This window comes from Eucyclogobius newberryi, unplaced genomic scaffold (assembly GCF_026437365.1).
Source record: "Eucyclogobius newberryi isolate DKJ021-1_F unplaced genomic scaffold, fEucNew1.0.hap1 SCAF_22, whole genome shotgun sequence".
NCBI classification, from domain to species: Eukaryota; Metazoa; Chordata; class Actinopteri; order Gobiiformes; family Gobiidae; genus Eucyclogobius; species Eucyclogobius newberryi.
The window spans coordinates 9,218,996-9,242,716 of record NW_027315857.1 but is presented as its reverse complement, the minus strand read 5'-3'; the positions used below and the strand labels follow the sequence as shown (position 1 = coordinate 9,242,716).

General features: G+C 39.4%; 3 protein-coding genes and 1 long non-coding RNA gene across 11 annotated transcripts in view; 3 read left to right on the top strand and 1 right to left on the bottom strand.

Moving 5' to 3' along the window:
• rpl34 (ribosomal protein L34) overlaps positions 1 to 23,721 on the bottom strand; it is a 211,322-nt gene that overhangs the window by 110,783 nt on the left and 76,818 nt on the right. The gene's annotated exons all lie outside the window — the stretch shown is intronic.
• LOC140371477 (uncharacterized) lies at positions 188 to 1,656 on the top strand. The gene is made up of 3 exons (XR_011928474.1): positions 188 to 243; positions 493 to 612; positions 1,300 to 1,656. It is a non-coding gene; the product is annotated as an uncharacterized lncRNA (long non-coding RNA).
• LOC140371475 (uncharacterized) lies at positions 1,764 to 3,887 on the top strand. The gene is made up of 4 exons (XM_072458642.1): positions 1,764 to 3,169; positions 3,259 to 3,425; positions 3,487 to 3,707; positions 3,770 to 3,887. The coding sequence occupies exons 1-4, from the start codon at positions 1,798 to 1,800 to the stop codon at positions 3,837 to 3,839; spliced, it is 1,830 nt and encodes a 609-aa protein (XP_072314743.1). The 5' UTR covers positions 1,764 to 1,797; the 3' UTR covers positions 3,840 to 3,887.
• Positions 5,470 to 16,884, top strand: LOC140371495 (coiled-coil domain-containing protein 149-A-like). Of its 7 annotated transcripts, XR_011928477.1 has the most exons (15): positions 5,470 to 5,531; positions 7,109 to 7,270; positions 7,375 to 7,413; positions 8,401 to 8,508; positions 8,613 to 8,729; positions 9,374 to 9,546; positions 9,665 to 9,737; positions 9,978 to 10,059; positions 10,745 to 10,889; positions 10,997 to 11,073; positions 11,226 to 11,258; positions 13,105 to 13,197; positions 14,014 to 14,756; positions 16,441 to 16,524; positions 16,650 to 16,884. XR_011928477.1 is itself a non-coding variant. In XM_072458663.1 (13 exons), the coding sequence occupies exons 1-13, from the start codon at positions 5,481 to 5,483 to the stop codon at positions 14,727 to 14,729; spliced, it is 1,869 nt and encodes a 622-aa protein (XP_072314764.1). In that variant the 5' UTR covers positions 5,470 to 5,480; the 3' UTR covers positions 14,730 to 15,331. The 7 variants fall into 7 exon arrangements, 6 of the variants coding, with proteins under 6 accessions (XP_072314764.1, XP_072314765.1, XP_072314767.1 ...); XM_072458663.1 differs by lacking the exons at positions 16,441 to 16,524; positions 16,650 to 16,884 and having other exon boundaries at positions 14,014 to 15,331; XM_072458664.1 differs by lacking the exons at positions 16,441 to 16,524; positions 16,650 to 16,884 and having other exon boundaries at positions 13,105 to 13,203; positions 14,023 to 15,331.

Here is a 23,721-nt window from a genome sequence, read left to right as displayed (position 1 = left end):
ATGGCTGGTCAGACAAGTGCAGGCATGGATCTATTATAATACCGGGTGCAGGGTCATGTGCAGGGCCCGCGGCTTTGTCAATAATGTAAGACACAAATCGTGTGCGCATGCGCTGTAATCTCTGAACCCGGTCTCTGTATAATGTGGGCGTTCCCGCTCTTGTTCAGGGTTGTCCACGGGGCACGGTCCTTACCTGCGTCTCCCAAAGACCACCTGTCTGGCCCCCTTTACCTCGCCTGCTTGGTACGATACATTAACAACGGTACATTTAATATGTTCAGAATAAATATGTTGTTACTTTTAATGGCGTTGGCACCCATTTATAGCCACCTACTGTAATAGTGTGTCTTCAAATATGTGTTTTATGCTATACCGGGGGGGAAAAGGAGAGAGAGAAAGAGAGAGAGAGACAGAGTATATGTCAGGTTTTGATCATTTTCATTTATCCTAATTACAGTGTCATACATGTAATTTGCAGTTGCATATGTTTAGTGGGAGGAGCATAAAGGAGTCTGACCGGATCTAAATGAAGACTGGAACAAAGGTGGCGTAAAGAGTAAACGGAGCAACTTGAGCTTCTTCAAACTCATCTTTTCTACAACTACACAACAGGTATGTTTAAACACATTTATAGTTCACCTTAACACAGACCAAGCTCTCTTCTTCTACACAAAATATGTATGACTGGAATGTACGTTGAAGTGAATTACAGTAGGTGAATCATAACCAGAATTAAACTATAATACCTCGCCCTGTTCCAGGCGTCGATGGGTATGTTAGATTTTATACTTTTAATGACAAACAATCGAATATATTATACAAGGAGAAGTTATATTTAAAGTGAAACACAATTTGGAAATAAGATTGTCCACCATCTGATAAAAGTTAATATGCTGCATTTGACAATAGGCTGCCTGTTCTCGCTTCTCTCATCCCCATTTTATGCTGATACTGTCCTGTCTAATAAAGCCTACAGGCTAAAATATAAAAAATAAAACAGATTGTTATAATTCACTTACTTCCAGTCAAATCAACCATTCTGACATGTGTTTGTTCTCCAAAGCCACAAATTTAAAAAGGGAGAAAATAGGAAATCCTCAAATAATTTATTTTATTGACCTTTATTTTACCAGGTGAACCCCAAAGTGGAAAAATAACAGCACACAAATCATAAAAAAAACATTTACACATTAAATGATCAAATTATACAGCACTTATTATGACCCCTTTGTATAATTATTTTATAACATGTTTGTAATGTTATTTGCTTAATACAAACTTTGCATTTATGTTCTACAGTTTTTATGAAGCTACAAAATGAATTTCGCATCCTTGACATTAGAAATGTCAGTGAATGAAACACATCCTTTAATAGAATGCATTCAAAACAACAACCAAAAGAAGTTAAAGAATCTACTACATTCCAATCACATCGATGGTATTCACCCATTCAAAGAACTGAATGATTTAGTGACTCCACTAATGGCTGCTGTGAGCCTTCACAATGAAGATATTATGACTTTTCTATTGAAGAAACGGGCAAATCCAGACTTACTTAGCCCCAAAGGATTCACAGCTCTGCATTATGTGTCAGTATCTAGGGCTCCAACTGTTTTTGTCAGACATCTACTTAAGGCCAAAGCCGATCCAAATGTTTTAATGAATGGTTTATCCGCTCTGCACGTTGCTGCCTTCAATAACAGGAAAGAAGTTGTGAAAATGCTAATTTCAGCTGGAGCACTGATGACATCTGTACCTGCAGATGAACCTAACACGCGCAATGTGGAATTCTCTGAGATGATTGGGAAACTCGCCTCAGAGGGAGATGAGTTATGCTCCAAAGCCAGGCGCTTTATGGAACTGGAAATATTATTTCGGGAGAAAAAACCTGAAGAAGTTTTTAAAACGTTTCACAGTGACATGATGAAGGAACATCCTCAACACCACCTCCTCATGATTGAACTTCTTTTAACACTGCAGGGACAAAATCAGGAAAAATACAGTCAACTATGTATTAAATGGCTCAAAGAAACGGGTAACCTGAACACCTACATTGAGAATCTTGTCACCCGCATCTCAAATTTTGATAAAGTGAATGTAGCCAGGGCTATTGATGGTTTAAATGCAATTTCCTGCACTTTGGAGGAAATACCTTTTGAACAGGCAATAGCTATAATCCCTCATTTACTCATTCAGTTAAAAGAAAAGGATCTGTGTGATTCAGTGCTTCAAAGCCTGTTTGTGATAACACAGAAAACGAGTAAAGCCCAGGAATGTCAAATTGAATTCCTAGAAACATTATGCAAAAGTATTGCTCCCTTTTCAAAACACCAAAAGACCAACATCAGAGTGTTCACATACGGAGTGTTTGCAAACTTACTTCCACTAAAACATGCTGCTAAAGTCTTCACCTCAGTGGGCATCTCCACTGTGCCTGAGGATGTACTGGCTTCTGCTGAGATGAAAATGAATGACAAGCTTAAAGAGGGACTGAGGAGACTCGAAGGTCACTTTAAGAGAACTAACTCTGAATGTGAGGACATTTTAGTGACTCCTGGATCAGTGAGAAAGAAGAAGAAGAAGAAGAAAAAAGAACAGTCAGAGACAAACAGCCAGAATGAGATCGTTCCTGTTGAGGAATCCACATCTAATGTCCAGCCATTTTTATCCAAAACTGAATCCTTGCCAAGATGTAAATGGCTCTCGATCAGCAGAAGGTGGAGAGAAAAGCTGGAGAAACTGCAGAGCGCTGAACAAATCTCTCGAGTAGGAAGTATAGTGTATGTGAATGATCCAGAGTTCCTCATAGCTAAAGGCAGTGATGGGACTGAGGTCTTCCTGGGGCTGAGGGATGATGGCACTGAAGTGGCCATTAAGAAGATGATCAAATCTAACTATTGCGTGTTGAAGAACGAGGAGGGATTCCTCCGTCTTCCAGAGCTGGACCACCCCTCTATAGTACGATACATCGATAATGCAGAGGATGACAACTTTGGATATTTGGCTCTTCAGCTTTGTGAATACACCCTGGAGGAACATCTCAGAAACAATGATGATCCTTTACTGAAAGAGTGTCTGGTACGACAGTTTCTTGACAGTCTGAAGGTCCTTCATAGTCAAAAGCCTCCAATTCTTCACCGGGATCTAAAGCCACAAAATGTTTTAATTTGTAAGACTTTAAATGTTACCACATTAACATATTTTATTATGTTATGTTTGTATAATTAAACTTAATTTCACTGCCAACATTCCCCATAGATGTAAATGGAAGAGCCAGATTAGCAGATTTTGGCATCAGTAGACGGCTGCTCAAAGGACAGACCACTCTGAGAACAACCTGTGCTGGGACCAAATGCTGGATGGCCAAAGAGGCCCTGACAGAGGAGGAGAGTGGGACGCCATACAAGTCAAACACTGACATACAGGTTTGTTTGATGTTTCTCAAAGAAATCATAAATTCAATAACTGTGACTGTGTTATTTTCAGGTGGCTGGAATGTTGATATATTACATTCTGTCTGGCGGCCATCATCCCTTTGGAAGCAGGTTCCTCTGTGAAGCAAACATTTTTTGGGGGAAGTACAGCCTGGAGCATGTAGAGGACGAGGTGGCGAAGGACCTGATTGAGTGGATGATCAACGAAGAACCAAGGAACAGACCCAACGTGGAGAAGTGTCTAAGCCATCCTTTCTTCTGGAACAATCACAAGTAAGAAAGAAGCCGTGTTATGATGGTTGTCTGTTCATTTACACAAACTTGATTATTTTTAGACGTCTTGAGTACTTGAAAAAAGTTGGAAACCATGATGAGATTGCCAAATGTCGAAATGCGGGAAATTAATTTATTTCTTCAGTGGAAGAATTTGTGGTCGAGGGATCCTTGAAGGACGCAGCAAAAGTTGATGTATCAACTTTGTTCCCAAATCTTTTTGGTTCCATTTATACATTTGCCAAAAAACAGGGATGGAATTTGGAGACACCCTTGAAAGAGATGTTTGAAAGTGAGGAGATGACCAGAGGCTGTGTCACATGTCCTGATGCAGAGGAGAAACTCCCAGTCCAGGAATCCCAAAGCAATGACATGACTAAAGGCACAGAAATATTATAGTGGCCTGTTTAATAAAATAGTAGCCAGAGCGAGATTCAGTCATTTCTGAATGACTGAATCTCAAGCTTGAGTCTTTTTATTGGAGAGGTCCACAACCAATCCTCTGTCAGTAAATGTGTTTGGATCAGAGTTCAGACTTTATTACAAGAAAATTTAGTTGTTTTAGGTTCAAATGGCTTGTTGATGTTCAGGAAATTAGTATTGAAAGCCTTTTTAAATGAGAATAAAAAAATGTGATGATCAATATGTTAAAAAACAAAACAATGTCATCAGAAGATTCAAAGTTCTGTAATGGAGGACATTAAATAGACCATAATGGGCATTAATTACTTCAGCAGATCTGAAGGCGAATGATGATTTAAAAAAAAAAAAAAAAAGACTTTTTGGAATTTTGTCAATTAAAAAAAACTCTAAAGTCGAATAGAAAAAGTTTCAGAGGAAGTAGCGCCACCTGGACAATGTTTTTATTTCTATCTTTCTGTCCCAAAGGCTTCATTTGACAGGAGAATTGTGGTGTGAAAATGGGGAGAGAGTGGGTATAGACAGTGGGTATGACGAGAGCTGGCATCAACCACACGTGCAACGCTCTTAATTCCACCAGCAAAGGACTGGACAATGTTTTTAAAAGCAAGGCATTTTAACTTAATGCGAGAGCCATTTTTAATCTGACAGAGCCAATCCAGCAAATTTTCCAATTTCTAGGGTAGACATGTACATGTTTTGGCTTTTCTATTACAAAAAATGTAACAATAGAGTTCTAGAATCTAAAGTATAATTTATAGCGAAGTATGTAAGGCTATTCATTCAATAAAACGGAAGGAAAAAAAAAGTTTTGCCTTCATCAAACATTAATGCTGTCTATCATAATCTATTAAAGTAAGGATCTGAAATCACTGTAGTACATGTATGCCTTCATCTAAGTGGTTTTCATTTGCCAAACCCCCCTTGATTTTTTTTGTTTAATTTCGTAAAATTCTTTGACCAATCACAATTTCTCCTCTCTTCCATTCATAATATTTCTCTTTACACATTTTTGATAGCTACTTAACATGCCTAACAAGAATGCCGCGACAGGTCATCTTTGTTTAAATAACTGCCTTTCCACTACGTAAAAATCTATATGATATTGTACATGTGGTTCATATAATAAACACGCCAAAAAGTTGAGTTGAGAGTTGTGTATTTTATTTTGTACCGGAAGCGCAGTGTTATATTCCCCGCAGCTTGACCACAGTGACAGCCCACAGCGTGAGTCAAGAAGGTGACGTCGCAAGATTAAAACAAACACACACACAAACTCTGGGAAACGACACTGAGCTACATCTGCTGCTGTTCATCTACATTTTTGACTCTGTGCATCGCGGTGTGTCCAAAATGCAGTCCTCCAAACGCAGTGAGAGTGACTGGCAGGGGCTGGTGAGTGAGGTAAGTCGGCTGCTTTTCCTCCAGACCCGTGCTCCATATGGAAGTGAGACAAAACGAGCTGGACACAAGCAGATGGACGTCAAATACTTGGATACTACGCTTCAAATGCTGCTGGTTTTATGTGTATGCTAATTTATGCTAGCATGCTATTTAGCTGTTATGCTTTTTTTCACCCATCACATCATGCTCACGTCTAGAGGGAAAAAAATAAGATAAATAATAAACTAAAAACACGTCTAAACACGCCCACCTGTAGGTTAAAATATGACTGTTAATATATACATTTATATTTCAAGTAGCTATATGTTAGAAATAGTTCAACCGCGTTCATAAAAGTAGCGTAGTTGCGCAGATGTTGCAGATTACGTGCGCGGTTGCTATGGAAACAGGATATGGCCACGCTTGTATTTTTAGACTATAGTGTTTACCTGAGAGATGTCGATATCTAATACTTTTTAATCGTTTTACAATTTAAGTACAGGCAGGCCATTTAAAAAAAAAATACCAATGTCAAATACCAAATCTCAAAAGATCACTATTATAACTTTTGTCATTTTGATAGAACCGTCTGTTACCATGGGAATCTGCCATGTTTGTTGCTGTGTGATAATAGATAGATAATGCATAGAGATACATTCGCTGAAACTGTAAAAAAACCACAAAAAAGTCTACAAAAAAGCCATGGAACAATCTGACAAAACTGCTGAGCCACTACTGGTAAATACATTTATCAATCTATAATGTTAGAATATAATGTTTAAAACAAGGAGATAAGTGTTGATTCATAAATATTCTATCTGAAAAGTCTATGTAGTGCGATGTCACAATCCCAAGCTCTAATAATTGATAAAAAATAACCATGAATCTCTAGAAGTTTAATATCATACTGTGGAACATGCAGGCAAAGCGATAACATGTCCATGAAAACCAGCGAGTGACAGTCCGTACTCCAGAGAAGGTGCACCTTTAATAATATTAGGGATAAACTTTGGTAACTTCCTTGTAAATAGGGGTGGGTGCGTTTAAAGTGTTTCCAAACTGGACTTTACCCCCTAGTGTTAAACAAAGAATAATGTACATACATTCCATTCAGCATGTTTTTATTATTAATATTTGGTGATGCTGCCTAGTAACTTTATTTAGTGCTCTACCATTTTAGATTGTTAAATAATAAAATAATATAAAAAATAGATTCTAATTAATACTAAAACTGGTGTCGAAACTAGATACTACAATACTACTTAATAGATCGCATAAATGGGACAAAACGGGACCTTTTCCTGACTAGTTTTAGGAATGGTCGTGATCTATGTGAGAAATAGGTTCAGATGTATTTAGACTATTGCATTTTTTTTGTTATTGTGGAATCAAAAGCAGTTTTCTGTACTGTACTGGTTCCTTTTTCCAATACATTTTGTGTGCACCCAGTTCTAAAATCGTCTACTATCATCTCTGTGTCTTTTTCACTGGTTATTTCATACTTTTCATACTAACTTAAGTGTGCAGAGGATTAAGCTGCTCAATATTTGTCTTTGTATTGTGTTCTTCCCTGAATGATATTTGACTTGTTCCTGTAGTTCCTGGTGTGTAAGCGCAAACTGGAGAGCAAGAAAGAGGCCCTGCTTATTCTGTCCAAGGAGCTGGACACCTGTCAACAAGAGAGAGACCAGTATAAACTGATGGCCAATCAGCTGAGAGAGCGCCACCAAGGCCTCAAAAAGAAGTACAGAGAACTCATTGTACGTGTTTTAATGACCGCATGATACAGTTACACTCCAACAACATGATTCAGATACACTTTAATTGTAATATTTAGGCTAAACAAATGATGATCTGTTTTTAGGATGGTGATCCCTCTCTACCGCCGGAAAAACGCAATCAAGTAAGTTTCGTGCTTGTAAAATGTATACTGAGCAGGAATAATATTATTTCCTTCCTTTTCTTGTGTTAAGACAACGCTCAGTAAGTCAGAGAAAAACTGATACACAATATTCATGGTTTCAGCTTCCTTTTGTTGCAACATTTCGACTTTTCACCATTCAAAACATGGGGGATTTTGCTTTATATTGTTAATTGCTATGGCAACAGTTGTAATTTTTATGAGTTATGAGGTAGTTAAGTAAATAGAGACAAAGTGATGTGTGTAGACTTTCCTGTTAACAAAATGACAAACTTGTGGAGATTACACAGCAGCTCATCTGGTGGTTCTACAGCTCTTTGTTTACTATATTGTTTTGCCTAAGGCCTCTCTATGTAAAGGTTAAAAGGCAAGGAGCAATGCGTTACACTGTTTTAACACACCGCCGCAAAGTCTAGAACATCACGACGCGCACTGCTCTGAGCTGTTTAATCCGTTTATACCACGGTACCTCCAAATGCAATAGCCAGTTGGTGAATATAACGACCATGTCCATTTGACTGCCTGAAGGATCAGTTATCTCAGTTTTAGTTAGTTCCCCCGAACCGTTGCTATGGTGATGTCAACAGTGTAGTAAAAGTTGGTCGATCAATACGACTATAAAACCTGTGATATATATATATATATATTTTTTTTTCCATATCGCCCAGCCCTAGATTAACTGTGCGGTTCCTCAAAAATAACACACCCCAGTTAGCGTTAGAACTCTCACTAATCATGGTGTAATAACGTTTTACCAACTTGCAAAAATCATGTCAGATTGTGCCAATAAAGTTGGATTTTTCATGTTCACTCGCTTGCTTTATTATTAGACTGTAACGTTAGCTTAATTGACTAATGGAATACTCTATTGAGCTTTTCTTTTCTTGCACACTCACTGTAGTTATGTTGAGTATGAATAAAATAGTTCTCTTTTAGTTGAGTCATTAATATTTAGTTGTTTTTCCTAAGGTGAACTTGGCGCAGCTTTTGAGGGACTCCAGGGAAAAAGCAAAGCAGCTCGGAGATGAGGTTAAGGAGCTGACACAGAGGCTTTCCGAGGCTCATGGGGACAACAAGGTGAGGATACCTGCACCAGCACACTAGCACAAACGAGCCTAATGCACTCCACAGAGCCAGTGTATACATGGAGTTTTTAAAGTTGAGTGTTTTTTTGCTTACAGCTCCTGAGGATGACAATAACTCGTCAGAGACTCGGTGATGAGGAAGTGGGTACGCGCCACTTTCCTGCACACGAGCGCGAAGATCTGGTTCAGCGGCTTGAGAGCGCATCGCTGCAGGTTGTCAACTTCTTTATGATCCATTCTTTACATTTGATCTTTTTTTGAACGAAATGTTGTGGTATATTCCTGAGCCACTCATTAGTGTATTTGTTATGTTTTAACTCCCATATTTGACAAAATATACTTTTTGGAGGACTGATCTGTTTCCTCATACCAAAACAGACCTAGAATGATGTTAGTATTTGCACATGTTGTTGCGTCCTCTGCTGGTATTGTTTTTTGTGAAAGTAAGTACCGTACTGTGTGGACTTTAGTCATTTTCTACTCGTATACATTATATTAAGTTGAAGTTGCATCATGTAACTTTTCAGGTGGAATCTCTGTCAACTGCTGGTCTCCATGGATATGTTGTTACTTATTAATATTCCAAAGCAAACATATTATTTCCACGGAGAGGCAAGCCTGCCGACAGTTAACCAGAATGGTGTCCGATTTTTTTCGGTATAAAAAATGTAGATGAAAAATGCAATATATATCAGCTAAATTAAGTGTTGGTTAAGTCAAATGCCATACTGTGGAATATTCTAGACTGAGTTATAACTTCTGCATGGAGGAGTCGGACTGAATAAACGATGCCTAAACATTGTTGTAAACTCGACTTAAGAGTCTTGCACTAAAAGCTGGTTTAATTTTTCTTCCAGATGGAGGAGAATGAAAACAGTGTAAAAGCTCTGACAGACGAGCTGCAGGACGTCAAGGCAGAACGCAACGTTTACCGGGACAAGGCCAAGAGACTCAACACTGAACTCAACCACATTTTAGGCAACAATGATGCACGCCTTATTGACGTGGATGCCCTCTGTATGGAGAACAGGTGATGCAACGGATAACAACAAATATTCCAACTTTTTTATGTTTAACCTGCTCTATTGTGAGCAGATATTTGCTTTTGAAGTAAATTTTGTGATGACTTTGTTTGATTTACTTTTCAGATATTTGCAAGACCGTTTTAGCCAACTCCAGGAGGAGGTTAGTCTGCTGAAATCAAACATCATGAAGTACAAGGTATGTTGCCACTATAATTAAATTATAAATCATTTAAAATCCCATAATTTATTACTAGCCAAGTATCAAATTTGCAATTTAAATCTATACATTTAAAATGATCTGCTGAAAGGGGAAGAGATATTCTTGTTGTATAAGCTTTATCTTTATTAATTAATTTAACAGAGGAATGTCTTTGTAATAAGGATAATATTGCTGTTCGTCTTTATTGATCATTAATCATTTCCATATTTTTTGCAGACCGCTCTTGAGAGAAGAAAAAACAACTTCTATGGCAAAGGCAACAGCGCTCCCCTCACCGGCGTCCTCTCTGCTAAACAAGGTAAACCCCAAAACTGTCAATCGAAACAAAGCCGTAAATCATCGGGTGGAGAGATGGGGGATTTAGATTTTAAATGATCAGTTATAGCCTATAATTGATCATTTAAAATCAAAATTCCCCATCTCCCCCTCAAGTTCCTCCAAACATTGGTAATCACCGGACACCAGCTGAGTTCCTAATTGTATTCTGAGCGATGGAAAGCACCACTGGCAGGGAAATGAGTCTGCCATCATGACTGACAGTTACAGGCAGCCGCAGCACAGTGGGCTCCAGAGTTAAAGTTAGAGGAGTCTGAGCCAGTCGACAGCTGTTTCTAACTCTCCAGCTCCATCTTGCTCTTTTCAAGCTGTTATGTTGTCTCTTGTTATATCACCTCCTTAAATCTATTAAATATTATTAAACTTTTCCTCTACTTTACTTGGCAGGCTCTGTATCTAGGACTCGGATTTGACAATTTCAATGTTGTCGCAATTTGAAACCTCTATTTTTGTGTTAGTTTAGCAATTCATGTTTTATCAGATTTTTATGGTCTTGGATCTATTTATAAAGTCCACTATGAACTGTAGATTTGTAATTTGCTTTTTGAAATACTGATAATCACAAATTGCAATTACTTCTTTTTTTTCCCATCTTGGTATTGCCATTTTGTTTAATATCATGTATGTGTTTTCCCTCCCTCCTTCAGTCCAGGAGATGCTTCTGGAGGAGCAGGGCTGCAGTCTGCCCGCCACGCCTCAGTCCATCTCTGACCTCAAGTCTCTGGCCACGGCTCTGCTGGAGACCATTCACGAGAAAAACCTGGTCATCCAACACCAGAGGCACACAAACAGGTACTGAGGACGTGTTAGTGCCAGTTAGTCTTAAACTTACAGTATGTTTGCTCTGTACAGCTCCACCTCCAAAGCAAACACGGTCCCAACCTTATCTCTGTCTGCAGGATACTGGGGAACCGTGTGGCCGATTTAGAAAAGAAGTTAAAAACACTGGAAGTATCAGGTCTTTGGAGTCTTCCAGGTATGTTTTATGTAAAAAAATAAGAAAACAACTCAATTTTTGAATGTCCTTTGTATAATTGTGTAACATCTTAACTTTAGTTAATTTCTAACTAGCAACTGATATAATTATCTTTATCTTACAATGTTTCTGCTCTCCTTCCTGGATCTCAGGCTTGACCTACCGCATATCTGTGGGAATTGGGAGTATGTATTCCTTCTGCCCCACTTAGCCCAACTATACCCTCCATTAAGTCATGCCAGGACAAATCTGGGCAGATGCCCAGAAACTGTGTCATCTCATGCCCATCGTTTACAATGTGTCGTATCCACTGACCACCCGCTCTGTGACACTCCATGATAGCACTGACACATCCAGCTACCTAAATCTCTCACTGACCCTGACTCAATCAGTAAAAGCAATATTTGGTTGGAATATGTTTAGCCCATATCTGGTTTCACTTTTATAAAAACAAGAAAAAAATCCACATACAGTCCTTTTTAAGAAAACCAAGCAAATAGGTGCAGAGTGCAAAATTATACCACTGGCATTATATTTGAACTTAGGATTTGTTTGAATATTTACAAATCAAATATGTTCAAAAACTTCAATGCCTTTCACATTCAGCAAATGTTTAAAACAGTGTTTGACCTGAGACAGATGCATAAAGCAGTGCCCCCACTAGAGGGAGATGTTGTGCTGTTCAGGAGTCAGACTGAGGTGGAGCGGCTGTGGCTGGATAGAGGTGCCCTGTCATGAGACTGTCATTCTCACCGCCATAAAACTGACAAGCATCCATTACTGAAAATGATGGCCCACATTACAAACACATTTAGGGGAATGTGCTGTTATTAGGGAATTTGTAGGCAAGGGCCCAGAGTGGCTGACGACCACGCTGTCCAGCACTGTTAGGGAGACACCCATATAGAGAGAGATGAGACTGTCTGTATCCTTGATGTGATATGAAATTGGGCTGATGGATATTAAAGGCAAACAGGATAGGACGGGGGGCCTTGGCTGCCTGTACCTGCACTCTCGAGGTGACTACGTGAGAGAAGGCTCAAAACAATATCACTGACTTCTCTGCAGTCAGATACACAGCCTTTTAACATCACGTCTTGGAATCATGTCGCGATCCCCAGCTCATGCTTCGCGACCTCCCGGGGGTCTCAACCACCACTTTGGGAACCACTGTAGTTAGTATAGAACACAGGCTCAAACCAGGACAGGTGTGAACACCCCTGTAACGTTTTTTCAAATAATATCCAAACTTATTATCCTCAAATGTTGAAGCAAATGTTAGAGATTGTTTCCACAAAATTGTCAAATGAAGCTATTTGGAATTTATTTTGTCACTTTTTTAAAATTTACACTGATAAAGATGAACATGCGAAGGGACCCAGTTATTACAAAGATATTAAATTATATCTATTGAACATGCAGTTGTTTGATTATGTTCAGTGTTATCTTTTATCCACGTTCCCATTAAATTTTGAATTAATTTTCTTTCTGCACGTTCCTTACCCTCCTTTTCACAGACCAAACTCAGCCTATACATTCATTACAACCTGGTCTCTGCATTCAGCATGCTCATGTGTCGTGTCCAGCCATGCGTTTTCTCATTCATTTCTTTGTTTTTCCTCTCGCACTCGACTGCTCATACAAATACAAATATGTTGTCTTTGTTTTCATACAGACGTGTATACAGTCAAAATGATATGTGCACATGTTTTGAGCACATGTGTATTTTTGTATGAATAGTTCCGTGTGTGTTTGTGAAGTCTGGTTTATGGCATACAGACTCCTATGACGAGCATATGGTGTCAGCCTGAAAGGCGTGCAGCCGTCACTAATGAAGACAGATGACAGAGACGCAAATCCACTTCCTGTGAATGCTGCGGTGCATACATGTGTGTGTCTGGTTGTATTCTGTATGTGAGCTCCCCACACATAATATTTGATGTGTCCTTGGATCAGTTCCACTCAACATGAACTTGTGTGCACCCTTCAAACGTCTCCATCGCGTGATAAAAGTTACCTCTCCGCTTTCAGGAGCAGAAAACAATATGGCAGTGAAGGAGTGTCTGCAACCAGAGCTCCATCCTACACGTGTCGCATCACAGCCAAACAGGCTGCCACCCAAAGGTGAGTGTGTAATTGTGTGTAAGTACGAGCTTCTCACTGCCATTGATAAGAGCACAAACAGCTAACGGCATAAACAACTGTAATTAGCTGCTGTGTGTGCTAAAAGTCGTCTCAACTATCTGGAGCATTTAGCCCAGGTCTCATTCCTTGCTGCCTGCGCTGCTCTCTCCCTCTCATTGGCGCGAGCTGCCCAAATGCCATGGCATTTTGGAAATGTGAAACAAATTCTCGCCCGCTGACATTCACAAACTTCTGCCTTGTCCTCTTTGAAGGAGGGAGGAGGAGAGGGATGAATGCCCATAAATATGGATGCCACTTTCAGTAATGTGCTCCCTCCCCGTGCAGTTCTGTGTGGGAGAAAGTGGCTGCGACTCCGTGCAGTTTTTAACCTTTTCACCTGCACATGCACAAATATGGGTCACTAATCCACAAAGTTACAGCAGATTTTGGTGAAGAGGCAGAACTAAGCTGTTGGCGTCATGATGGGTGTCGGTGGGGTGTCTTCCTGTGTCTGGACAATTATGCAAATTTTAGACTTCCCATGGAAGCAACTCAGTCACATAAGTGACTGAAATAACTTGACTCAATTGTTTAGTGCTTAACGTGAAAAAAGTTATTATTTCTATCCTTTTTATGACCTTAAGTAAATGCAACAGGAGTGTTTTTCTTTATGCATCACTATAGTAACCTGCTTGGTCATTACTCTCACATGATTCGGTGTAACATAGACCGATATCTTCTGTATGTCTTTATTGAAGTTGTAGCTTTGAGTGAATCGGGTAATTAAAATGACCAGTGGTGTTGTCTTCCTCCTAGTGGTGCCAGACAGCAGAAGTGCACATGAATCATCATGGGAGCGCCACAGCGCTGGCAGCGACCTTGGCACAGATGGCGTCAGCAGAGAAGACACACCTGCACTGCTCAGCAGCCTGCATCCTCTCGTGGGGCTGCAGATGAATGGCATCGACAGGACAGAGGGAGACATGACCCTGACTGAAAACGAGGCCCTGGTGGAGCTGGCTGAGGGGCGGAGTCCGGTGGAGGAGGCGGGGCATGAGGAGGAAAGAGCTGATGATGAAGAATTGTGCTCCACTGTGGAGGAGGGGGAAGAGGCGGCTCTAGCTCTAGATGCCCCGCCCTCTGAGCCGGACCTTTCATGGCTCTCAGTCAGACCCTCGTCGGGTCGTCACTGCACAGTTTATCATATGAACGGCTCCAACCAGGACCATCAGCGGGACCCCGAGTGTCAGCGGGACCCCGAGTGTCAGCGGGACCCCGAGTGTCAGCGGGACCCCGAGTGTCAGCGGGACCCCGAGTGTCAGCGGGACCCCATTCCTCTCCTGGACCTTCAGTTTCACAGAGACCCTGAGTGTCGTCAGGACTCCGAGCCTCACCTGGACCCCGACCCGCACCGTGACCCCGAGTCTCACAGAGAACCTGAGGCGTGTGTGCAGACCCCAGACACGCCGACTGTGGACGTGTCGGACTGGGACATTCAGATCGACACCTGTCACGCTGAAAACCTGGCCTAATCTGACATCAATCAAAGACTTTGGAAGGTTATTTAAATCCTTGTGGGTGACATCTTTATTCATCACTCGGAGTCACATTCCTAAAACGTGGCAGAGCTCGCTCACTTTCAGCCAGCAGCTCTCTCTAGTCAATAAAACAGAGAAAACACTTTTACAGCCACCACTGACAGAGCCCGAGGTGCACTTTATCCACACAGGCTTGTTGCTCTGTGAAAACAGGCAATCTAGAAATCAATGGAGTTGCAAACTTGATGCCCTACAGAACGAATTTAGCTACAAAAATAACAAATACTGAAACCTGAACTCCTGTGCCCAAATTCCCTGCTCTCCTTCCTCTGTGAAGGGAAAATCCCTGTTGTTTGCGCTGCTCTTCCAAAGGGGCTTATGTGCAATGAGAACTTTGTGTTCTCAGTAGTAATAATTAGTCAATTGTATGTATGTTCTGAATGTGGTGTGCACAAGCATGTAAATGAGCAATTTAAAACATATGACTGAAGAAAGGTAATGCAAAGAGACTGAAATAATGTGCCTTATGAAGAGAATATCTTGTTCTAATTTCTAGATTATAATTTATTGATTAAACACATATGCAGTTTTGTGTATTTTGTGATATCTTTCTTTTGATGACTCCTCAGGATTGGCCAAATACCACATCTTAACTACTTGGGATACCATATGTATCCTGAGACATGCATTGATTAAAAATATCACAGTACCGGTACTTTATATTGTATCAATATGCATATTGACAAGAAGTTTGTTAAAATATTTTGCCGTACCAGTATTTCGAGTTCAGGCCTACAGCATATGAAATATAGAATAAAATGTACGTAAGCCAGGCACTTGTTTTTTCTCAGTGTGTTGAAATACCTCAGGTCTAGTCGTGCAGGTGACAGCTGGCCTCTCCAGGCAAACGCAGCGTCAAAGCCAGAATCCATAAAGTGATGATTCTGCAGAAGGCTTCTTGCTATTTTTAATTTCTGACACGAAATGGAGCCATATTAGAGCGAAGGTCGCAATAATGTGGCTAATGTCAGCCAAGTGCACCGGGCACCGTGCACTTAAGAGTGCACCGGGCACCGTGCACTTAAGAGTGCACCGGGCACCGTGCACTTAAGAGTGCACCGGGCACTGTGCACTTAAGAGTGCACTGTGATGGGAGCGTTGCAATTCTAGAATGTCTATTGTAACATTTTACAAGTCACTTCAAACCATTCTTTCCTTCAAACCATGGCTTCGTCATGGATTGTATATGGCAGTGGAAATGAAAAATAACAAATTATTTGAATGATCACATGCACATTTTTGTGTTTGTGTAAATGTATAATTTTGGCAGCTAATTAGATGGATGACAATTCTCCATATCAAGCTGATGACTATTTACATAAGTACACAATATCATCAGGGAAAAAGTTTAAGTTATCTTAAAATAAATTAATAATACAAGATAATGTCATCTTTTTGTAATATGTTTTATCCGTTTATATCTTAAATATAATTATACATCATCGTAAAATCAAAATGATTTGCTGTCAATCAACATTGATCAATATAAAATAATGAATTGCAAAGTGGCACAATGTTTTATTCAGAGTCAATACTTTATTTAGTGCAGAAATTAAAGAACACTTCTTTTTAATTTAATAATTTCAATATTTTTTGTTGTACATACTGACTCACCTTTTTCATAAATTCACACATTTGTTTTTAGGCTGTTGGCTGGAGTTTGGAGAATTGATCGTGGGAGTTAGACAAGCCAAGCTAAATTCTTCAAAGTGTCTCATCAAACATCCAGGTAGGATCTTAAAAACGAAGCGGGGCCCATCCCAGACTCCTAAAGATCCATCAGGCTGCCCCTCAGACTTGGAGCGGCGTTGCCTGTCTGGGTTTTATTGGCCAATATTTTGTCTTGTCACACAGCTAAAAGATTCCGACTGCCTCTCCCGACGCCCTCACAGTGCTAAAGAGGATTGCTGAGCGCTGATCGCCACAGCCGCAGATAAAGTGCTACAGTACCAAACCACAGAAAGTCATCGCCAGCTCTTATCTGACACGGCGACAACAGCCAACTAATAATTTCATTTGTGGAGCAAAGTGATAGATCTACGAGCACTCAGGTGTGTGGGGGAAAGTGATTTGTATATCTGCCAGTATCAGAGAGCCTTGTAACAGCAATTAAGTACTGAAATGTATTTAATTGTGTCTGAAAATGCAAGAACCCATATCCAAAAGTGTTTTCCCAATCAATTTAGGTGTCTGGTGTCTAATAGAGACAGTCGTGGGGCTCCTGTCTACATTTTAGTCTAAAACGAATTGAACAAACACATGGTAAAGCAATGTTACTCTATTTTAAACACAAAAGAGTAATGTCAGTCAATTAGATACAATAAGTAACTTTTTTAATCTAAAATGGTAGTAAATTAAGGATCACATGTACATATCACCAGTTTAAGGGATCAATTACATACAGATATTCATATGCATGTGCCCAATGGTTGATTTGACATAAGTTTTGTGCACATTAAACAAAAATTAAACTATTATATATAGATTATATAGAGTTTAATAGCTGGTCCGGAATACAGTACCCATTGTGAGTTTGGAGCAGTGCCTTCGCAGAGGCCCACTGTCTTATACACGCTTATTCTTGTTTACATTGATTGACTTTTCTTAAGAAGGCAAGACATCTGGAACATTTTGCGAAGTACTTTACCTCCGCAGCCCACTTGTTTTGTCACTGTACTGTGGGCAGTGTGTGAGAGTGCAGGCGGGTCACAGCGGTGCGCGGCGGCTCTAATAAGTGTGACCGTATGAACAGGAGGCGGCGGGACTGGACTGGGTACCTTTTGACACCCACACATTTCGAGCTCCTTTAACGCCTCCAGGAGCAGAGGTTGGACCAGCGCACAAGGAGACAGCAGTTTCCAAGCTAACCACTCAGCGGGGTTAATTGGACTACTGCTCCAACTGGACTTCTCTGCCAGTTCTGTCTTCTGCCGTCTACTGGGGAGGGCTGCTTGATTATGGAAAAAATAATCATCACTTTCTTTAAGATTATTTTAATTCGAAGTGAAAAACAATTATTTGCTTGGAGAGGACGTGGGGCAACAAAATGACGTGAAAGTTGGTGACATAATTATCTCATAGAATGCACATTGACTGACCGCATGGAGTTAATGTTAACAATCTCGGTTTTACACAGTTTTTTTAATCTAGAAGATGTTATTCATTTTGTGGAGTCAATCAATCACAGCACAGCCCTTCTTTTAGGCCTGTAACAATCATTCTAATTAATCCCTTTAGCACTGAATGATTCCCTTTGCGCATGTGCAGTGAATCATTCAGTTCTGAAGCAAGGCGCTCATCCGGGAGTCATAGCACCGTGGTTACATTGGTAACTTTGTAGCATGCTTAATAAAACTCTTTTCTACTTTAGTTTTATCATGCCTGTGAGACTTGTGCCAGTCCCTACAGGCTCTTCTCCCCGGGTGCTCCGGTTTGGGGAGTGTAACTTTCTGCTCTGTTGATTAAGATAAAACAATATATATTTCAAAATCTGTCTGTCATTTGCATCCACTGTGCCTCATGTGGAGTTAATAATTCAGATGTCTCAAAGTTGTGTCATGCTTAAATGCTCCACTTGTTTTATGGAAAATATTCAATACATTTGCTTTTAGCTGCAAAATTATTCTGTTATGAGTTAATTGGTGACTAATATGCTATGAGGCAAACGTTTTCCCACTCATCCAAACCTTTGTCCAGAAGTCCGCTGATAGAAACCATTTTAGTTTTAGGTTTGGCTAAGTTTAGGTTTAGTTTATGCATGTTTTTTGTCACTGAAGAATGGTTTGGCTTAGTTCAGTGTAGATCACCACGTTAGCTGCACAAGGCTCTTGCTCTGGACCAGTGTTAGATTTAGAGTAGAGAAAAAAACAACATGGACCAATCAGCTGTGAGTGCAATGACATTTGTCACACTTCAACCCAAAACTTTGAATCAGGATCTCATTTATTTCATGTCATGAATTTATAAATGTTCTGAGTAAAAAGTTCTGAGATGCAAACTCTATGAACAGGCATTTCATACATTTGAATACCATTTAAATTACATTCATATGAACCAATGTCAGTTTGGTTTTAATGTGTTTGTGTGAAGAAAATGATATTAAATAATACGTTTTTCCTCTTTCTGCTGCTGTTATACATGCGTTCCCACATCCGGGAACTTGTGCAGTGGCAACCGAGTCCACCATTTTGAAAGGGGCACAACAGCACGTCTACTACATACGAAATCCAGGAAATATGAGGCCAAAATGCCAAAAACCTGCTTAATCTGTAAGGACATCGCTCTGTTGACTGACCAAGAAATTACAGCTTTGTCGTGTGCCTTAGTTTGCCGTTATCGTCTAAAGAATTAAAGTATTTGTTGCTCATTATGCCGTAGAAAAGGATGCAGTCGCGAACGCATGTATTAGTTTCACCTGGGCCCCTGCAATAGCCTGCAATAGCCTGCAATTCAAATCATTAATAAGTGCAGAGATTTGAGGAAGTATGTTGAACTTGTCACTACATAATGTACATAACATAAAGGCTAGTTACGGTTGTCAAATGAAGAATGAAGTATGCTAACATTACTGAAACACTAAGGAGGTGTTTTTTGTTGGTTTCGCATTATCCTTTGGTCTTATTCTGTTTTTATTTGACACAACAGCTATTCATGGGTTTCAGCTTCTTGTCAGAGGCAACAGTACTTGGGACACTTTTCCAGATCTTGACGTTTCTGGTCAGGTGTACAGAGCTGGACACGTTGAGGATGTGTTTTTAGGTTTACTACTGGTTCTGATCAAAATATGCTGGAATTTACAGAGCATTTATACGTGTTGTGAGGCGTCTAATGAATATGCAACAGCAAGCAATGTTTGAGATGAGGCTAGTGACCCCCTATATTATAAAAACAACCTGAACTATACATTGGCATAGCAAAATATCACATTTGTTGCTTATTGTATTGCCCTAAATGTAGAAATCGTTCAAAAGATACTGCTCAATATAGGTATAAAGTGCTCATACTCCACAATTTGAATGAGGAAAAATATATATAATCCATTAATAAATATACAATCCAAGTGTTACCCAAATGGTGATACAAACATGTGTTATTCTGAATGAAATCTATGAGCAACACTGAGCTAGTCATAAAAACATGTATGATCTTCAATATAAACAGCCTGTATACCAATATAATCAACAATTCCATTACAAATTGATCGCCGCTGTTAGTTCTATAGATATTTGTACGTTTTCAAAGCACTGTTGCCCTTATCACCACTGACCTGTCTCGCTTGTGCCTGTATTTTCCACGACACAGACATGCTCCCTCTGTCCCGCTGTGAGGGGTGGTCAGCGATGGCACCAGATGTCGGGGAGCGAGAGCTTGTGGGCGGACGATAAGCAGGAAGGCCAAAGCAGGGGTCATCGCGCAGCCACCGCGGCACAGCGTAAGATCTCTATTAAGATACGAGATGGAGGGCCAGAGTGATAAGTGTGGACAGGACCTTCAGTGTGAGGTGTGGGCATCAGCAGTAAACGGGTGATTTAGTCCTCCTTATGACTGTAGTTACCTTGAAATGTGGATGTTTGCCATTTGGTTATACGTGCAATACAGATTATGTGCATAGGTACACAAAGGTTTTAAAGGTTAGTTGAGGAAGAAGACCGTTTTGATCTTTAAAGGAGACGCATTATAGTTTGTATGTACTTAATGTTGAGCAATAACATGAGTAGATTGTATTTTTTTTATTGGTTTAGTAATAGAAACCAGTTCACTAACTACTTGTTCAAAACTACAGAATTTTATATTGACAGTTCATCATAACAAGCAGCTGATAGTCATTTACATGTTTGTACAATTGGAAATGTATTATTGTTTATTTTTTTGTTTTAATGAATTTAATGAATTTTATTTATTTTTATTTTATTTATTTTATTTATTTTATTTATTTTATTTATTTTATTTATTTTATTTATTTTATTTATTTTATTTATTTTATTTATTTTATTTATTTTAAGCAAGTCTGTAAGAGAGTAAGTATACATGTCACCAAAACAAAACCAAAATTCTAGAATTTGGTTTCTTCAAGCTCAAAAAGAAGTGGGAAGTCTTAAAGTAAAAACATACATTAAAATAAAAAAAAAAAAACATAATATTGAATTCCAGTTCCAAATAGGACTGTTTCAAATGAGTCATGAATATGTTAGCATATTTATACATCTTATAACAGTTAGATAATATTTCATTGCAATCAAAAAGACATTCCGGCAATGGTAAGGAGAAAATTAAAAACAATAGGAGAAACGGCGCATACAAACATTTATCTCTCGACGGCTTCTTATTAGAATAATTGCAACTAAGTGTAGGGATGTGGGCGGGGATAAGGGGAAGGTGAAAACAGGAACATTCTGAACACTCAGTTGCAGGAGAATACAGGATTACACAAACATGCAGGAATCAATCAAAATATTACGGTAAAAAGCTCATTAAAGTTGATTTGTCGTAGTATGTCCCCTTTAAATGGCCTGATTAAAATATCATAATATCATATGTTTTAGGTTTATAATCATAGCTTGTCTTAAATGAGAGTTGAACCCATGACCTTTCTGCAATGAGGAGACAAAGCAAACTACTTATGTAACTGTTTGTTAAGTTGAGTTCTGAATTATGTCCAAACAAAGAGAAGTAGAAAATGTTTGTGCAGCGAAATTACACAAATCTGCTTTATTAGAGGTGCATTACTTCTTATAAATATTGTTTATTTATGCTATTTTTGTTTTCATTCTTCTTTTTACACTTTGTCTGATCATTGAAATCACACGATGCAGAAAGATGTTGCTGTTTATTGTATATTTCCGTGTGCACAATTCACATAATTCTCATATTTTGAACCGAAAACACCCTTTTTAAAGTTTTTCGACACATTTGCATATTTCCCCCCCAAACTCCCTAACAACCTTCGTACTGAGCACATTTAATTCTCGGCTGTCCAATTTTATAAAATGCCTTACCCTTATAAAATTTCATTGGCAGCCCAGAGACTTGTTAAAACTTCTTGTTAATGCATTATTAGCACATTATGCGAGTCCACACGCTGCACTGAGGGCTGTGTATGGTGAGTAGTAATAGGCCGTGATGAAATAGAATTCAACCAGGGAATTCCAAGACTCCTAATAATTCTAATCACAGCGATATTAATCAAGCTAAAATAATAATATGAACGCATTGATCTTGTTTATCGCATCAATGTTGCTCTTTTAAGTTTCTGCGACAACACCTCTCTTCATATTTATGTTTTTTTAAAGGTACACTATGTAACTTTTCTGGTGGAGTGCCTGCCACCTGCTTGTTACCATGGAGATGTCATTGTGCTTTGCCTTTTCTTGCTGTGATCCTAGCAAACTTTCATCATAATTCAGTCATAACAAAATCAACGCTTAAAAATGACCATCAGGCCACATCTGACCATCAGGCTAATCCTCGCGCTAACACCTGGTTTTGGAGCCATTATGAAATATTTACCTCCTCTAAACTGGGCATTGGCATTTCGTTCGCGTGATTGGCTGACATTTAAAAGACTGGTAAGATTTGAATCATCTGTAAAGGGCAGTCATCTGAAGTACAGGCTTAATGGAGTGGATGCCTCTCCGTGTAAAGGCCCTCGTATGAAAGTGCCCCATTTTGTGTCTCAAAAGATATGATCATTTGTATCTATTCTCATACAAAAAGTTCTTTTCATTTTGAGTTTATTTTATACTTGTACTGAACGGATCTAGGTCTTCCACGGAGGAGAACGAAACATGTTCTGCTGGCAAACAGTTGGCAACCAGTGCAGTTTATAGTGGGACTCGATGCTATAAATCAACTTTTTACTTAATCAACTGTGTCTTTGGTGTTTGAATAGCATTGTCACCTGCTACTTGTCTAGTTTTTTTTTTTAATTTGCAGTTGATTTGCAGATTTGTGGTAAAAATGATGTGTGCATCCGCCGGTCCGTCAGAGGGCCTCTGTTAGCCTCTGCTAGAGCCCATTAAGTCCATACAGATTAGACGACACATTTAACTAGAGTTTGCTTAGTTCTCCCTACTTTGACAGTTTTGGTGATGTTTATCATTTTAATTCCTGCCCAGCCATTGTATGTGGGCCCCATATGGGTTTTGTCTAGGGGTTTCACATGGGATTGCATGTGGGGCCCAATGGTCCTTGTACGCATGGGCCCGACATGGGATATAAACGTGGGCATTGATTGCATTTGGGCAAATAATTCCCAGGCGTTCGATGTGAGATTTGAAGAAGGACTGGGATGGCTACTTAGATTTCATATGTGCAAACCCATGTAGGGCCCATATTGGAATCCCATCTAAGATCCCACATGGGGCCCACTATGTAATGTTAGCTGGGTGGACGTACACGTTAAACTAGCAGTTATACAATTTATATAATATGTATCATTTGACAAATATAAATTAAAAGGGCTTCATTTGGCAAAATTACTGTTAAAATAGTTTTAAAATTGTGTTTCTTGCATCTGAATAGTCTCTGCATGTGGTACTGATGACATAGAGCGATTCCTTTTTAGAATTCAGTGCTTCTTCCTGTATTTTGTATGTTTTCTCTTCACAAACTGTCACTTGACTATGTCTGTAAAACTATGATAAATATTTACCACACGCACTATCCCACCAAACAAAGTCATATTTGGAAAAACATGAAAACCTGTCCTGTCATATGCACTTTCAGGCTGAATAAACTCTTGGCTTGTGGTTTTCTATTCCATGGGACATATGGAAGACGGTATATTCAGTGATCTCATCTGAGGTGTTTCGGCTGAAGGGGCTGCATTTTTCAACCTCTGATTCAGCTCTTTTCTTCATAATGGCTCATTTTGTTGCCCATAAGTGTTGAAGCCTTGTGAATTCATTGGAGCTTGTTTTGTCACATT

Coding starts and splice junctions, on each gene's coding strand:
- LOC140371475 (XM_072458642.1), top strand. CDS start 1,798: ATGATTGGGAAACTCGCCTCAGAGGGAGATGAGTTATGCTCCAAAGCC. Junction 3,426..3,486: donor AGTCAAACACTGACATACAG/GTTTGTTTGATG, acceptor TGTTATTTTCAG/GTGGCTGGAATGTTGATATA. Junction 3,708..3,769: donor TTCTTCTGGAACAATCACAA/GTAAGAAAGAAG, acceptor GATTATTTTTAG/ACGTCTTGAGTACTTGAAAA.
- LOC140371495 (XM_072458663.1), top strand. CDS start 5,481: ATGCAGTCCTCCAAACGCAGTGAGAGTGACTGGCAGGGGCTGGTGAGT. Junction 7,271..7,374: donor AGAAGTACAGAGAACTCATT/GTACGTGTTTTA, acceptor ATCTGTTTTTAG/GATGGTGATCCCTCTCTACC. Junction 9,738..9,977: donor CAAACATCATGAAGTACAAG/GTATGTTGCCAC, acceptor TATTTTTTGCAG/ACCGCTCTTGAGAGAAGAAA.